The sequence below is a fragment of the Amyelois transitella genome, chromosome 25, assembly GCF_032362555.1.
Source record: "Amyelois transitella isolate CPQ chromosome 25, ilAmyTran1.1, whole genome shotgun sequence".
In the NCBI taxonomy this organism is placed as follows: domain Eukaryota; kingdom Metazoa; phylum Arthropoda; class Insecta; order Lepidoptera; family Pyralidae; genus Amyelois; species Amyelois transitella.
Genome location: NC_083528.1, coordinates 6,694,181 through 6,711,812, shown reverse-complemented (window position 1 = coordinate 6,711,812; position 17,632 = coordinate 6,694,181). Strand labels below are relative to the sequence as shown.

Below are 17,632 nucleotides of genomic sequence, written 5' to 3'. Positions count from 1 at the left end.
GCTTTATAATCCTACTAATATTATAAATGCGAAAGTTTGTGTGTAAGTCGTGGTATGGACGTTTGTTACTCTTACACGCAAAAACTACAGAACCGATTACGATGAAATTTGGTATGTACCTAGGTAGCTGTAGACCCAGAATAACATATACAGCTACTTTTTATCCCGGAGTTCCCGCGGGATTGATATGGTTTCCATGCGGACGAAGTCGCGGGCGGCCTCTAGTATTAGTATACATAGATTAGATACAATAACTAATTGTCATACAAACAGTGCGAGTGGCCGACCCACTTGAGATACAAAAATAGTGCTCCAACCAATAGCGTGTCTATAAATTGTTACTGCTATGCACGTATCGTTTATGCACTCCTGGTATTTATAGAGCGTCTTATGATTAGCACAGCGAAAAGTTAAAGGTATTGTTAAGTGGGAAGACCTATACGAACGTATCTTGATCAAATTAAGGATGTCCTGGTAAAGGCGGTCAAAAGTACCCGAAACCGCCGAGCTTGCTTGAAGAGAGTTATGAATGTGGATGAAGCGAAGGAAGTATGCAGAGATCGTGGCAAGTGGAAAGCGGTCTCTGCCTACCCCTCCGGGAAAGAGGCATGATTTTATGTATGAATGGTTGAGTGCCGTGTGGTTCCCGACCACGTTAGAACGAGACAACACCATAATGTTTCCCATGGTAATCGTAGAACGCGATTAGAGAAAAGGCAATTAACTTTGAATTGTAGGCGTTGGTCTAGCAATTTATTACTCAGAAAGCGACTTAGTTGGTGTCATAGGAATCGGAATAATTGAAGACTACCTACTAAGTTTTACCCGCAGATTCGCCCGCGCGAATTTAGCGCCGCCTACAAAAGAATACAAAGTTTTTGAAGAATACAGGGATGAAGAGTTCCTTATGTTCTTAAAAAATAATTTCAACATTTGTTTAGTAGATAACGCGTGAAGAGATAACAAACTAACAAAAAAACGAACCGCCGTACCGCTCCAAAATTCATATCTCCTCTCATGGGTTTACTGGAAGAGATTTCTTTTGGAATAAGTAGCACCTTTGTACTATAATAACTGTATTGAATGCTCCTGTTTATAATTTCGTGTACATAAATAAATAAATAAAAAAATAAACTTACTTTCGCATCAATAATATTAGTTTGGATTCTGATTTCATTTGCAGGGTAGACAGAGCCAACAGTCTTGAAAAGACTGATAGGCCACACTGACCTATTTGGCTTAATGATACAATTGAGATTCAAAAGCCTATCCCTTAGTCGCCTTTTACGACATCCATGGGAACGAGATGGGGTGGTCCTATTCTTCTTTTTTTATTTGCGCCGGGAACCACACGGCAGCGAAACGGCGACAGATTGTCGCGCGATAAAAACGGCGTCGCGCGTGTCACGATGCCGGGGCAGGTTTCCTTACCATTCCTTGTACAATGGCCGAAACCTTCCGAAATTAATCCTTGATCGTTTTTAGACATTACTCAGCATAAAGACGCCTATATCACGCCTTAGGTTTTGCAAAGATTAATCATATTTCCATAGACCTGAAATCTGAATAGACTAGTATGAATAAAATAAAATAATGTACTAGGTACTTATGTTAGTAATCATTCTTTTACTGATGTTAATTCTAATTAAAAAAAAACTCGGTATTTTTCTTAAGAAATCTTTTGTAGTTAAATTTAAAGGCCTCTTCATTTAGATATACTACATCTTATCCAATATTTAATCTATTTGTTTGTTAGTCTGTGTGACCAGAGAGAACCTAGTAAAATCATGATAATGTTCGAGCTTACTCGACTGTGCACGATAGCGCATTTCTAAGACCCAGATTTAAGCTAAAAAGAATGAAAGTACAGAACATTTTTAACGCAAAACGTAATATCGTCATTACTTTTAACGTAATTTATGTATGTACTAGCTGTGCCCGCGACTTCGTCCGCGTGGAATAGTTATTTTGGGCATCATTGAAGCCCTCAACGATGTTTTCCCAATTTTTTTTCACATATTCCATAATTCCTTTGCTCCTTATAGTTGCAGCGTGATTTTACATAGCCTTAAGCCTTCCTCGATAAATGGTCTATTCAACCAGTAGTTCCTGAGATTAGCGCGTTCAAACAAACAAAGAAACTCTTCAGCTTTATAATATTACTTAGTATAGATTTAACGCTTGCCACGATCTCTGCATACCAACTTCTTTAGATTTTAAAGGCTTATTATCATTTCCTGTTACATTCCTGAGGTACCTACTTTATAAAAAGGTCCATTTATACAAATAAAATCGTATAAATAAGCGCCGTGTGGTTCCCGGCACTAATACAAAAAAGAATAGGACCACTCCATCTCTTTCCCATGGATGTCGTAAAAGGCGACTAAGGGATAGGCTTACAAACTTGGGATTCTTTTTTAGGCCATGGGCTAGCAACCTGTCACTATTTGAATCTCAATTCTATCATTAAGCCAAATAGCTGAACGTGGCCATTCAGTTCTTTCAAGACTGTTGGCTCTGTCTACCCCGCAAGGGATATAGACGTGAACATATGTATGTAAGTATGTATGTATAAGCGCCAAACGTCGCCGCCAATCTTCGGCGCTTGTTCTTATAAATGTCTGCAACCCAAATTGCTGGGTTTAGAGACTTGGTAATTGTTATGAAAGTTCTATGAGGCCTAGGGCTACAAGAGAGGAGTTTCCGAAATATTCAGCTAGAACGCAAATTAGCAAGATTTTCAGTTTGTCACTATCGGGACCTCGGTACGTTATTATACTTAGTAGTGTCATACATACATACATATGGTCACGTCTATATCCCTTGTAGAGTAGACAGAGCCAACAGTCTTGAAAAGTCTGTATGGCCACGTTCCGCTATTTGGCTCAATGATAGAATTGAGATTCAAATAGTGACAGGTTGCTAGCCCACCGCCTAAAAAAGAATCCCAAGTTTGTAAGCCTATTCCTTAATCGCCTGTTACTACATAGGTACTATTCTTTTTGTATTGGTGCCGGGAACCACACGGCACATTTTTATTTTACCTTGAATAATATAGTAATTTTAAACTGATTATTTCTCTCCTCTTTTCTCCTTCTACCTTTTGTGTTATAGTGCCGGGAACCACACGGCACAGTAGTGTCATCATTACGTTAGTATACTAAAGTAAGATAAGAACTCGGGGTAATACGTCCTTTTTGTGACAATCTACGGACTTTTCTGACGTTATAACGTAGGAGTCCTTAACGGTAAGGGAAAACATCGTGAGGAAACCTGCACATTCAGGCTACTGGATGTGTAACCATGATCTCTCCAATACAGGTTTGGTTTACCGGCAAAGGTTGCGAATGTCTTATGGTTGTCGCTTCGTGTAAAAAACCTGACTCACCCAATCCAGAATCCATGGTTAAAGGCATACTCCAGGCTCCTCTCCAGAGTGGTGAGGATGCAACTAAGACTTAAAGCCAAGACGTTCTTCGTCCTGGCTGTATTTAGGAGTCTTAAACAAGTGCACCCACACAAGACGACGCTCTTACAAAAGTATTCTCACGTTTGGTACTTATTCTAATAAACTGTCTGGTCGATAATGTAAATTGAGTATCGTACGTCTCGCAGACGGTCGTAACATTGTACGACGGGACTGTAATGAAAATGAAAACAGTACGAGACGTATTATTTCTCTTTCTTTCCTCTTTGATATTGTAATTCGTTTGACTCTGTGTGTGACGAAAGGTACTGCATTATATCCACAATTGTTCTACTAATATATAATTAATTTGCCGTGTGGTTCCCGGCAACAATATAAAAAAGAATAGGACCACTCCATCTCATTTCCCATGTATGTCGTAAGAGACGACTAATGGATATGCTTATAAACTTGGGATTCTTATTTTAGGCGATTGTCTAGCTAACTGTCACTATTTGAATCACAAGTCTAACATAAAGCTAAACAGCTGAACGTGACCTTTCAGTCTCTTCAAGATTGTCGGCTCTGTCTACCCTGTAAGGGATATAGACGTGACAATATGAATGAATTAATTAATTAGTATTCCTCACAGGGTAGACATCATAATTAAAAGTTTTGAAAAGACTTTAACACCACGTTCAGCTCGACGGATTAATGATGGAATTGAGATTCAGATAATGAGTACTTTCAGGTACAAAAATAATAAAGACAATCTTAATTACCTACGTAAAATAGCAGTTTTTATCAATATTTTAAGGAAACATATTTTGGACGCTTCTTCTTAAACTACTATGCAATTGCGCTGATGTGTACCAATCACTCGACATTTTTTTTTTTAAATAATATTTTTCTTTGTTGCAGGGGACCAACCTATTCCACGAAAAGACATCGACCACCCATCCTTAGCCTTTAATTAAGCCCCAAAACACCCTAGATGCCCCACGCATTCCTAGATAGTGAACCGTTATTATTTCGAGTGAAGTGACTTTGGTTAGCGCATGGAAGTGATCGGTGAATCGAGTGATTTGAGAATCGGGCCCTGGGCTAGTCGGTAAGATAATTTTTGTTATTTTTTTCATTCATATTTAAATATTCTGTAAAATAAACTAAATAACTAATACATACAGAAAAAGAATTAAATGCTGCAGTGCAGTTTGTTACCGCTTCTTCTGCACTGACGCCCTGGAAGCGGCAGTAGGTATACTTAGTTTAAAGTAATTTATTTGACGTCAACCAATGTTGTGAAACCAAAAGATTTGACAATTATTAAGCGATGTGATAGTACCTATCCTATAATAATTTGAATTTGAATACACACATACATATAATCACTTCTATATCCCTTGCGGATAGATAGAGCCAACAGTCTCGAAAGGACCAATAGGCTGTTATGACCGCTTGCTCAGAATAGATCTTTGTTCAAATTCGTTTTCAAAACTAAAATAATCTTAATCTCAATGTTGAATATTGCTTTTCACACCAATTTTCAGTACAAACGATAATCCATGTTACAATAACAAGATTCTGAAGACGATCTGTTAAAATAACGATTTCTTTGTAATAGCTTCCGATACTCTGAAATTATTGTGTAAAAACATGTTTTAGGATCGCATCCAACATTTCTGTGATATTTTATTAATGCTCCCGTTGCATAACACGCGCGATGCTGTTTTTATCGCGCGAAATACTATCGGTGTACCGTTTCACGTTTCAATGAAAAGCAAAACAGCGATAGTTATTTGGGCGATGAAAAACGCGTCGCGCGTGCCTTGCTACGGTAGCTGTTATTTTATAGTGTCTTGGTTCCCGGACCTTCAGAATAGAATCACTCCCTCTTTCTCCCATTTATATCGTAAAAGGCGACTAAGAGAACACATTCATCTTGTGCAAGCTTCTATCCTGGTTTAGTAGCGATGAAAAAAAACAGGTTCTAATCCCGTTCAGATTGTAAAATTCAATCAATTAGCCTTTCCCTTCGTCTCTTTTTACAACATCCATAGTCCTATTCTAAAGGGCCGGGAATTACACGGCATGAATCTGTTTGTTTTTATCATTGTTCCTATCGCGCTTTAGACAGCCTGTAAAAAGCTTTCATTCATTCATTTAGTTCAGTGCCGTTCACCCCGGAAAAATAATTAAGTTTTTACGCGACCAAATTTGGGCAAAGCTTATATCTTATACTCGAGATATCCTTTCTCCTGTATTTCATCCCGGTTGCATCCTCACCACCCTGGAGAGTAGCCCAGGGTATGCCTTTGAGCATGAATCCTGGTGCCATGTGGCTCCCGGCATTAATACAATAAAGAATAGGACCACTCCATTTCTTTCCCATGGATGTCGTAAAAGGCGACTAAGGGATAGGCTTACAAACTTGGGATTCTTTTTTTTAGGCGATGGGCTAGCAACCTGTCAATAGTTGAATCCCAATTCTATAGTTAAGCCAAATAGCTGAACGTGGCCATTCAGTCTTTTCAAGACTGTTGGCCCTGTCTACCCCGCAAGGGATATGACCATATCCACATCGCCTAAAAAAGAATACCAAGTATGTAAGCCTATCCCTTAGTCGCCTTTTTCGACATACTATTCTTTTTGTATTGGTGCCGGGAACCACACGGCACGTATTTATTTTACGTTGAATAATATAGTTATTTTAAACTGATCATTTCACTCCTCTTTTCTCCTTCTACCTTTTGTAGGAATAACTAACTTTGTAACTATACTTCCTGCAACGCATTTTAACCGGGCATATCTTTATACTCAAGATATATAACAGCCTTGTAAAATTTACGCGTTCTACGCAATCAAATTCTTTGTAGTTTCACTTTGATGTTACATCTTCGAAGATCGTTTCTTTGATCTACAATGTACAGTTTGCTGTTGTAACTAATTATTGTTTTACAAGACGCACTGAAAGATATGTATGTTATAACGTAGATTTCTGGAACAGTACAAGATATAAGTGATCATCATACATACATATATACATATAATCACGTCTAGCGGAGTAGACAGAACTAATACTAAACTGCACTGACGCTTTGGAAGCGGCAGTAAACTGAGTTTTAAGTAGTTTATTTGACAAACAAAGTTGTGAAGCCAAAAGATATGACAATTATTAAACATGATTAAATCTGAATTTTGTCTAGGATTACCACCAGGACGAAGATAAATATTTCCATCTTTAAATTCTGGTAGCGGTCTTCAATTTGTCTATTACAAAAATAATATATAGGTATATTTTCGCTTCATAATAAAATTATGGATATAGGTATTTAATCCGTTCATACGATTCCATTGTAATTATCGACAGTTCGACATACAGCCGTCGAAAGCCCGTCATTGGCTGCTGAAAACTTAATGGCTTTTCTGATTGGCGGGAATTATTGGGTACAAATTATGAGACCTGATATTTTGTGACGTCATACCACAGGTCATTGGACGCCTGAGGGCTAGTTTTGCTCTGTGTATACAATGCCGTGTAGTCTCCGACACTTGAGAATAGGATCGCTCCATATATTTCGAATAGATGTCGTAAAAGGCGACTAAGGGAAAGAAAAGTTTTTAAATTTCATCGCCTAAAAGAAGAATCCCAAGTTTATAAGCTTATGATATCTACTTAGATATAAGTTGTATGTCTAATCTAATCACCATGCTAGTAACGAGAACATCACGTTATTAATTATCCGAAAGACAACTAAATAACCACACTCAACGTTATAACATGTAAAGTTGCAGCCTTACTGATAGCGGGACGAGATTGGAAGTGACTTTACTAATATCAACTTTTCCTTTATTTTAAGTTTTCTTCTTATTTTCCTTGATGTACTTACATAAATATATAAATGATTCAACGTTTTTAATAAGGATGCACACATACTATTTTTATGCTCCAGTTCAGTCTTATTGTCCGTCCCGCGAGTCCCATATTGTTGATGTCTCCGGTTTTAAATTTAACTTCTTACTTATCTAGTTACCGAAAGTATTAAATAACTATTCTAATTCCGTCAAAACAATACTTATTAAAAACAGTGTTTACTTTCACCGAGCGATTAAAGAATAGGTTTATTTTCAAAATCTGATACAAGGTGTCACTCATAGATATATAACAATAAGGGGAGTAGGAAAGCGGACCCCAGACCCCGAAGCCTAGTGCAGAGGGTGCAACTGGGAACACGCCACGACGAGAGTGAGAGAGAGAGAGAGATTTATGAAGTAAAATATTTCATCTATACCACCAGTTGAGTTAGCCCTGGTGGGTCAATCAAGATGAATTCCTTGGTGTCACTTGTTCTTCTAGTAGGCTTCCTAAATTCCATCATAAAGCTGTAGCGGGAGCGATGATTCGGCTCGACCGCTACCAAAGGGAAGATCTTCCGCAAGGCTAGGTGTTGTGCTGAGGAAACGCGGCTCCGACGATGTTGTGTCGGAGGTTGTATATATATGCTCCAATCCGTGAAATCTTTGCTTGCGCGATTTGGGTTTTTCGCTGTTTTTGACTGATAGCTCCGCGTGATTTTATTTTTGTGACTTGTGGCTTATAAATGTCGCCACAAAGCCATGCAGCTGAACATGGCATTTTAATCTTTTCAAGACTATTGGTGTTTTCTTACCCCGCAAGATGAGATAACATATATATATAGTATATACTTGTCTTACTAAGCACAGGGCTATTGACACAAACGAATTTGATCACGATAAAAAAATCAAAGTCTCTCGCCGTCAACAAGACCTCAGCTCTAAGTACTCTATTGTCGTACAAATAACACAGTTAGCACTAAAATGATTAATCAAAAGTGACGGCTTCCAACGCGTTTATAATACGTATTACTTTTTAAAGCACTAACTTTTGCGCCGGGCTTCGCTCCAATGGGAATTTTGTCAAAAATGCCTAAAAACTCCTGAAGGTTTTCTGACTTTATGCCATATTAAGACCTCTAGGAATTTCTCGATCGTAGGGACCTCACCTTAGCCTTAGTTGTGACCTCAGAAATAAATTAATCCATACTTGCAAACTCATTATGTACTCGTTTCTTTCCACTTGCTCTCTGCATAATTTTTTCGCATCAACCACATTCATAAATCTCTGCATGCGCAAGCGCGTCTCTTTTTTCTTGACGAAAGGTAAGGCAGACCACGATTTATTGGTCACTAACTCAAAAGGAATAAAAATGAAAGAGGGAGACATTTTCCTGGTCGGTTATCCTATTAATATTATAAATGCGAAAGTTTGTAACCATGTCAGGACGTCAGTACGGATGTGTACGTGAAAGAGTAACAAACTCTTTCACGCAAAACTACTGAACCGATTACGATGAAATTTGGTATGTAGGTAGCTGAATACCCAAAATAACATAAATGCTTTTTATCCCGGAGTTCCCGCGGGATTGATAGGGTTTCCATGCGGACGAAGTCGCGGGCGGCCTCTAGTAATACATACATGTAGTCACGTCTATATCCCTTGCGGGGAAGACAGAGCCAGCAGTCTTGAAAGCCTAATAGGCCTATTTCAGCTGATAGAATTAAGATTCAAATAGTGACAGGTTGCTAGCCCATCGCATAAAAGAAGAATCCCAAGTTTATAAGCCTTTAGTCGACTATTACCTTTTTACCCTGAATAATCCCGCAGGATATATGTGGGTAGGTTGGTTTTTCTATGCAAGTCTAAAATATAAATAGAAACTTTTTAATTTAGAAGACGAAGACCCAAAATTATTTTGTTATTTTCGGAACGTGACATGTACTTTGACCTTATGAAAGCTAATTGTGTCTTTGCGTAAATAGAAGTGGAAAAAATAAGGCATTGATGTGCTTAAACATACATACACATATATATTATCACTTCTTTATCCCTTACGGGGTAGGCAGAGGGAACAACCGATGGAATTGAAATTCAAATAGTGTCAGGTTGCGATCGCCTTAAAGATGAATCCCAAGTTTATTAGCCTATCTCTTAGTCGCCTTTTACGACAAACAACATACAACATTATGAGTTACAACGCAAATGCATAAAAAACATATTTAAGTATACCTACAAATACATACATATAATCACGTCTATATTCCTTACCTGGTAGACAGAGCTAACAGTTTTGAAAACACTGAAAAGCCACGTTCAGCTCTTTGGCTTAATGATAGAATTGAGATTCAAATAGTGACAGGTTGCTAGCCCATCGCCTAAAAGAAGAATCCCAAGTTTATAAGTATATACAGAAACAATTAATCATGTGTGTATCGAAGATCTATCTACATATCTATACTAATATTATAAAGCTGAAGAGTTTGTTTGTTTGAACGCGCTAATCTCAGGAACTACTGGTTCGAATTGAAAAATTATTTTTGCGTTGGATAGACTATTTATATGGCTTTAGGTTTTATAACATTCCCGCTTCAACAATAAGGAGCAAAAAAATAAAATAATGGAATATGTGAAAAAAACCGGGAAAATTATTCATCCTTGAGGGCTTCAATGACGCCCAAAATAACTGTTTCACGCGGACGAAGTCGCGGGCGCAGCTGTTTTATTATATTGGCGGTGTGTGACAGACAGGCCACCGGCCGAGTTCAAAGAGATGTCTATTGCACACGAAATGCATTGCGTTAAGTTCTCAATCATGTAGCGACGTGGACAGTCATCGCTAAAACATTTGAGATATTCTGGCGTCGAGTAGAGATTTCACAAGTCATGAGATGAAGCGGGGCTTGTGGTGAGCGGTTGATCATACATACATATAGTCACGTCTATATCCCTTATGAGGTAGACAGAGCCAATAGTCCCGAAAAGACTGAATGGCCACGTTCAGCTGCTCGGCTTAATGATGGAATTGAGATCCAAATAGCGACAGGTTGCTAGCCCATGGCCTAAAAAAAAAGGGATCGCAATTTTATAAGCCTATCCCTTAGTCGCCTCTTACGACATCCATGGGAAAGAGATGGAGCGGTCCTATTCTTTTTTGTATGGTGCCGGGAACCACACAACACAATTTAAAAAAGAATCTTAAGTAAATTTGTTTATTTATTCTTTATTGTAACAATTGTAGCCGTGTGGCATCAATACAAAAAAGAATAGGACTATGAAAGAGGGAGTAGTCCTATTCTAAAGTCCCCGGAACCACATGGCACTTATTCGACGGCCTCTGTGGCGCAGGTCCCGGGTTCGGATCCCGGTCAGGGCATGATGAGAAAAGAACTTTTTCTGATTGGCATGGGTCTTGAATGTTTATCTATAATATAGGTAAGTATTAATTATAAAATATAGTACCGTTAAGTTAGTATCTCGTAAACACAAGTCTCGAACTTACTTCGAGGCTTACTCAATCAGTGTAATTTGTCCCGTATATTTATATTTAATTACTTAGATTTTAAATCTTTCATATTGTTCTCTGCAAATAAACATTGGCTGTAAGATTTCTAAGTAAGCTGTAAATTTTAAAATTAGCTCGCTCTCAGCTTATACATCAGACCACACGAAGCTTTGCGAATTCAAGGAATCCCTAATGTTTTGAGCGGAAACAATATTGTTATTTCCGTTGGTATTTCAGCGTTTTCCCTTGGTCGACCTCACTTTCTTGGCAAAACTTGCCGTTCCGCTGAATCGGGACTGTCTTGTTATTGTTTATAAATACGTTTACCGTTTGGTTGATTCACTGTTGAGTTGAAGAAAATTATTATACCTCAATTCATTAATTATTCAGATTTTACAGAATTTAATTTTGTTGCGCAAATAATTAAAATCTGTGTCCTGGTTAGGTCACGAGTACCCAAAACCGACGAGCTTGCATGAAGGAAGTATTAAATGTGATTATGTGAATGAAGCCATAATTTATTTTGTGTTTTATGTACTAACTGTGCCGTGTGGTTCCCGGCACCAACAGAAAAAAGAATAGGACCACCCCATCTCTTTCCCATGAATGTCGAAAAAGGCGACTAAGGGATAGGCTAAGGGTAGGATAAGGTTTTTAAACTTGGGATTCTGCTTTTAGGCGATGGGCTAGCAACCTGTCACTATTTGTACACTATTTTTGTTACGTTTTCTAACTAAATATGTTAAACGTGTTATTTGGTTATTAAGACCTAAAACTCTGAGTACCCCGCAAGGGATAAAGACGTGATATTATTTTTATGAATTACGAAACGAAATCGTGGACCACGGAAGCATTTCTTATAAAAATATCTTCAATGTCAAACCGTCAGCATTACTGACATTAGTTTTATAATAGCATACGTACAACATCTAACATTACATTCTAGAGAGATCATTCATCATAGCATTTTATTATATTTAATCGTATAGCTAAAACAGTTGTTAGTGGTACAATACTCGGAAACTTTTCAAGGATATACTTACATCGCCTGTAAATTAATTTATTGTTCAATTGAAGTAGTTTATAGCGTAAAAAATGTACGATTTTATTGCTATAAACTACTTACACTTCTTCTACACGATTCTAATGGAATAGACTTAGTAACTTGGGATTCCTTGTGTGCGATGAACAGGCAAATTTGAATCTCAATTCCGTAATGAAGCCACACAGCTGAACGTGGCCTTTCAGTATTTTCGAGACTATTGGCTCTGTCTACCCCGCAGGGAACAAGACGTGACTATATGTAAATGTATTGTAACAAGTAATCGTTTAGGTATACTAAACAAATTTGGATTAAATTATGAAAGGCACAAATTGATCAACAATTTAATAAAGAGAAAATATTTTGTCTTTCGTTTTGAAATCAAAAACTAATAATTGATTTTTATGAAATTTGCCACAGAGTTAGAATAAATCTTCAAAATGAACATAGGTTAAATTTATTTAATTTCTTTAGAAATAAGTAGGTATTGACTTTGTCTTTTGTTTCTTTGATGTAGGTACCTCCATAAAAATATAGGTAAATAAAAAGGTTAATATTATTTCTAGAAATTCTCACGGCAGCAAAAATTCCGTAGTCTAATTCTACCATACTTACCAAACATGAAGAACTATATTAATAAAAAATATCTTTCCCAGGACAAGATGAACGCCGCTGACAGTACAGACGCGAGCGAGCCCCCGGCGGCCGCGGAGACCCCCACAGCGGCCCCGGCCGACGGCACAGGCCCCCTGATCCCCGTGCCCCCGGCCCCGAGGAAGCCCCCCCGAAGGGGACCCAAGGTCCTGCAGGAGCGGCCGAAGCGGGCCCTCTTCTGCCTCACCTTGAAGAACCCGTTGAGAAAACTGTGCATTGACATTGTGGAATGGAAGTATCCTTTTAAAAATTGTGAAGAAGAAAGACTATTTTTTGCCAATTTTACCTACTAACATGCCGTGTGGTTCCCGGCACCAATACAAAAAGAATAGGACCACTCCATCTCTTTCCCATGGATGTCGTAAAAGGCGACTAAGGGATAGGCTTACAAACTTGGGATTCTTTTTTAGGTGATGGGCTAGCAACCTGTCACTGTTTGAATCTCAATTCTATCATTAAGCCAAATAGCTGACCGTGGCCATTCAGTCTTTAAGACGGTTAGCTCTGTCTACCCCGCAAGGGATATAGACGTGACCATATGTATGTATGTTTACTAACATAAAGAACTACCATATTGTTACAAACCCAAAGGAACTTATAAGCTTTTGACGGCCTCACAGCGGTAATGCGCTTCTGTGACACCGGAGGTCCCAGCTTGGGTCTGGGCTGGCCATGATGAGAAACGAACTTTTTCTAATTGGCCTGGGTCATGGATGTTTATCTTTATAAGTATATTTTTATTACAAAATATAGTATCGTTGAGTTAGTATCTCGTAACACAAGTTTCGAACTTACTTCGTGGCTAATGCAATCTGTGTAATTTGTCCTGTATATAAGTATTTATTTATCTAACTATGTGAACAGGCTAAATTTGGACTCTAAGTAAGTACCCTTCGAATCTTGACATATTTAAAGTGTAATACGTAAATTAAAACAAAAAAAGGTTGAATACTAACCGACGCTCTTACGGTGAGGGACATCATGAGGTAACCTGTACATTCAGGAAACTAAATGTGTAATCATGATGCGGGCTAGGTTCCCCTGCAAAGGTTGCGGAGGTCAGACGGGTAAAAACCTAACAAGATCCAGGATTTCCGGTCAAGGGCGTAACCCGGGATCCTCTCCAGAGTAGTGAGGATATAACCCAAACTTTAAAGCCGGAAAAGAGGAAGAAGGATTTTCAAAGAAATAGGCAGATCTAAATTTCAACATATGTAAATTTAATATTTCGGTGACAATGTAGTGAGTGAGGAGAGAGGCTTGTCTTAATCTATTTTAGACTAGAGGCCGCCCGTGACTTCGTCCGCATGGAAACCCTATCAATCCCGCGGGAACTCTGGGATAAAAAGTAGCCTATGTGTTATTCTGGGTCTTCAGCTACCTACATACCAAATTTCATGGTAATCGGTTCAGTAGTTTTTGCGTGAAAGAGTAACAAACATCCATACAAACTTTCGCCTTTATAATAGTAGTTGGATTGAATTAGGGTTAAGTTTTATTGATGACTTACCAAGTAAGTGAAACTAGGCGTAGTTTTATTTCCGTATTGAAGGGAACCTTCGTAGAATAACAATCAGTTGAACCTTGTTTGGATAAAATCTATTCTTCGTCTGCTAGCGTTAAGTGTAAAGTTTTTTCACTCTTACTTTTGGCAAAAAAAGGCGTTTTAAGTTCGACATGTCTCTCATTTGAGTAATTAACTAATTTGGTAGTATTCATGTGAGTTCCTGGGTTCGAATCCTGTCAAAAACGGTTGATCTTTTTCAGACTGGCCTGCACTGCAAGTCTCAAACTTACTTTAAGGCTACGTCAATCTGTGTACATATTAAAAAATGTGTTTGTGCCGTGTGGTTCCCGGCACCAATACAAAAAAGAATAGGACCACTCCATCTCTTTCCCATGGATGTCGTAAAACGCGACTAAGGGATAGGCTTACAAACTTGGGATTCTTTTTTAGGCAATGGACTAGCAACCTATCACTATTTGAATCTCAATTCTATCATTAAGCCAAATAGCTGAACGTGGCCATTCAGTCTTTTCAAGACTGTTGGGTCTGTCTACCCCGCAAGGGATATAGACGTGACCATATATGTATGTGTTTGTTGTCCCGAGCAGAAAACTTCTTTCGCACAATGTTTCGACAAGGACTTAGAATAAAATCAAAAGTAAATTTTTTCCTCACTTTAAAAATTGCGAAAAACAGAGATTTTATAAAACACAATCGCGTTATTTAACAATAAAAAGAAGACACGTCGATATTGAATCAAAACCAGCGGGCCCTCGATCATGAAGCAAATAAACTAAACGCGGCACCCGGCACTCATTCAATGAAAACTTGGAGCAAAGCCAAAAATTTTTGAAACAGTGCGATAATCGGTCAAAATACAGTGCCATATTCCTGGGTGAATGATCGTGATGTTACTGTTGAACATACATACATATAATCACGTCTATATCCCTTGCGGGGTAGACAGAGCCAACAGTCTTGAAAAAACTGATAGGCCACGTTCAGCTATTTGGCTTTATGATGGAATTGAGATTCAAATAGTGACAGGTTGCTAGCCCATCGCCTAAGAGAAGAATCCCAAGTTTATAAGCCTATCCCTTAGTCGCTTTTTACGACATCCATGGGAACGAGATGGAGTGGTCCTATTCTTTTTTTTATTGGTGCCGGGAACCACACGGCACTGTTGAACTAGGCTGCAAAACAGACTTTGAGGTTAAAATCATTCTATTATAGAATGATAGTGTAAAAGTAGGTAGCTGGTTAGTAAAACTACAATTTAACCTAGGTGCAATGAAGGTACTGTAAGTGATGGTAGTAAACCTTTAAAGTTACACCTAGGTAGACTGAAGTATTAAAAAAACATCATCTTTCTGATATTAGTCATGGTTGCATCCTCACCTCTTAAGAGAAGAACCAAGGGTGCTCCAGTAACCAAGACTCTGGAGTGGGTAAGTGAGGTTTTAACAAGAAGCCACTTCCGTCTTATTTCCGCAACCTCTGCAAGGGAACCTGCTCCATTCTTAATATTGTTAACACATATGTACATACATACATATGGTCACGTCTATATCCCTTGCCAGAGCTAACAGTCTTGAAAAGACTGAATGGCCACATTCAGCTATTTGGCTTAATGATAGAATTGGGATTCAAATAGTGACAGGTTGCTAGCCAATCGGCAAAAAAAGAATCCCAAGTTTGTAAGCCTTAGTCGCCTTTTACGACATCCATGGGAAAGAGATGGAGTGGTCACCTTTTTTTTTGTATTGGTGCCGGGAACCACATGGCATTATTGTTAACAGATATGTTTAAATGTGCAGGTTACCTCATGATATTTTCCTACACCTTGCACATCGGTTAGCTATCAAACTAAAAATTATATGTATAACTACTAGAGGCCGCCCGCGACTTCGTCCGCATGGAAACCCTATCAATCCCGCGGGAACTCTGGGATAAAAAGTAGCCTATGTGTTATTCTGGGTCTTCAGCTACCTACATACCAAATTTCATGGTAATCGGTTCAGTAGTTTTTGCGTGAAAGAGTAACAAACATCCATACATCCATACAAACTTTCGCCTTTATAATAGTAGTAGGATGAAACAGTTAACATTTAACCAAAACAGTTAAAATAAGCACTTACAAATAAAAACTAGGTTTTATGGAGTCGTGTAAATCAAATGCTCTCAATTTTCCTGAAGATGGTCAACAGCTATAAATCCGTAATAAAGAACAGATTGTCAATGATGCTTACAAGGAGTAAACAAACAATATAGGGCTATGACACATACATATATTAACATAAACACGCTATGTTCAGTGAGGAAGCCCCCACTTGCCGGGAGTATAACAAATATTTGATTTGTAAATGTTTACCTCAAACATATTCCAGTTTATCTTGAGAACAAAGGGATTTCCATTTTTAGCGACCGCTTATAAAAAGTAGGGACTTTTATTGTAAATGCGTAAGGTGTGTAGGGTGCTGTTTGGTTCCCGGCACCAATAGAAAAAAGAATAAGACCAGTCCATCTCTTTCCCATGGATGTCGTAAAAGGCAACTACGGGATTGGCTTATAAACTTGGGCTTCTTCTTTTAGGCGACGGTCTAGCTCTAGCTAGGTCGACTATATGAATCTCAATTCTATCAGTGAGCAAAACAGCTAAACGTGGCCTTTCAGTATTTACAAGACTGTTGGCTCTGTCTACCCCGCAAGGGATATAGACGTGGTTTCAGTATGAATGTGTAGGTATATTCATGGTAGCGTATTTCTCTTTCTCATCATCAAATGTAATGAAATTTGAAATCGGATTCTCATGACTCTGTAGTTAGGCTTTGGAGCTCTACAACAAAATAACTCATGAATTAAAGGTTTCAAAATAGTAAATTATATTTAGTCAAGGTAATTGTTGCCAGTGAAGAAAATTAATTAGCCAATCTCATCTTCAAACAAGAATAAGAAGAACCTGAATAAAATACGTCAAAAGTTACTGAGAATCCTTGAAAAATGCTAACAAATATTCTTGCCGTAATTACAACCCGATACCACCAAATATTTACGTACATAAAAATGCTTGTAATAGTTATAAATAAATTACGATGATCAATATATTATGCTTTAAAATCAAACAGATTTCTCTCATCATAGTATATTTTTGGCTGAATGCCAACCGGACACCGCAAGGTATAAAATTCTAGGCGTTACCGCAGGGAAGTGTTCTAGGCCCGGTGTAATTTAAAGGTATTATAAATGGTATATTAAACTTAACCGTGATTGCCCTAATCCCTTTCATCTTGATCAGTGATCACCCTTTCGATGTTTAGTTTAATCAAGAACACTTATCAGTGTTAGAAGTGGTATTCAGAGGTATACAGAGCCAACATTCTTGAAAGATATTACGATAGCAACAAAGAAACCCACGTGACGTACCAGTAAATAGTATTATATACATACTCAGTCGTGCCTTGTGGTACCCGGCACCAATACAAAAAAGAATAGGACCACTTCATCTCTTTCCCATGGATGTCGTTAAAGGCGACTAAGGGATAAGCTTACAAACTTGGGATTCTTTTTTAGGCGATGGGCTAGCAACCTGCCACTATTTGAATCTCAATTCTATCATTAAGCCAAATAGCTGAATGTGGTCATTCAGGCTTTTCAAGTCTGTT

General features: G+C 38.2%; 1 protein-coding gene across 1 annotated transcript in view; it reads left to right on the top strand.

Moving 5' to 3' along the window:
* The first annotated feature begins 4,451 nt into the window (after nucleotides 1-4,451).
* LOC106136507 (muscle calcium channel subunit alpha-1) overlaps nucleotides 4,452-17,632 on the top strand; it is a 44,388-nt gene continuing 31,207 nt past the window's right edge. The window contains exons 1-2 of the mRNA XM_060951682.1: nucleotides 4,452-4,517; nucleotides 12,466-12,698. Coding sequence (XP_060807665.1) covers nucleotides 12,472-12,698 — 227 coding nt within the window. The 5' untranslated portion in view covers nucleotides 4,452-4,517; nucleotides 12,466-12,471. The remainder of the gene's footprint in view (nucleotides 4,518-12,465; nucleotides 12,699-17,632) is intronic.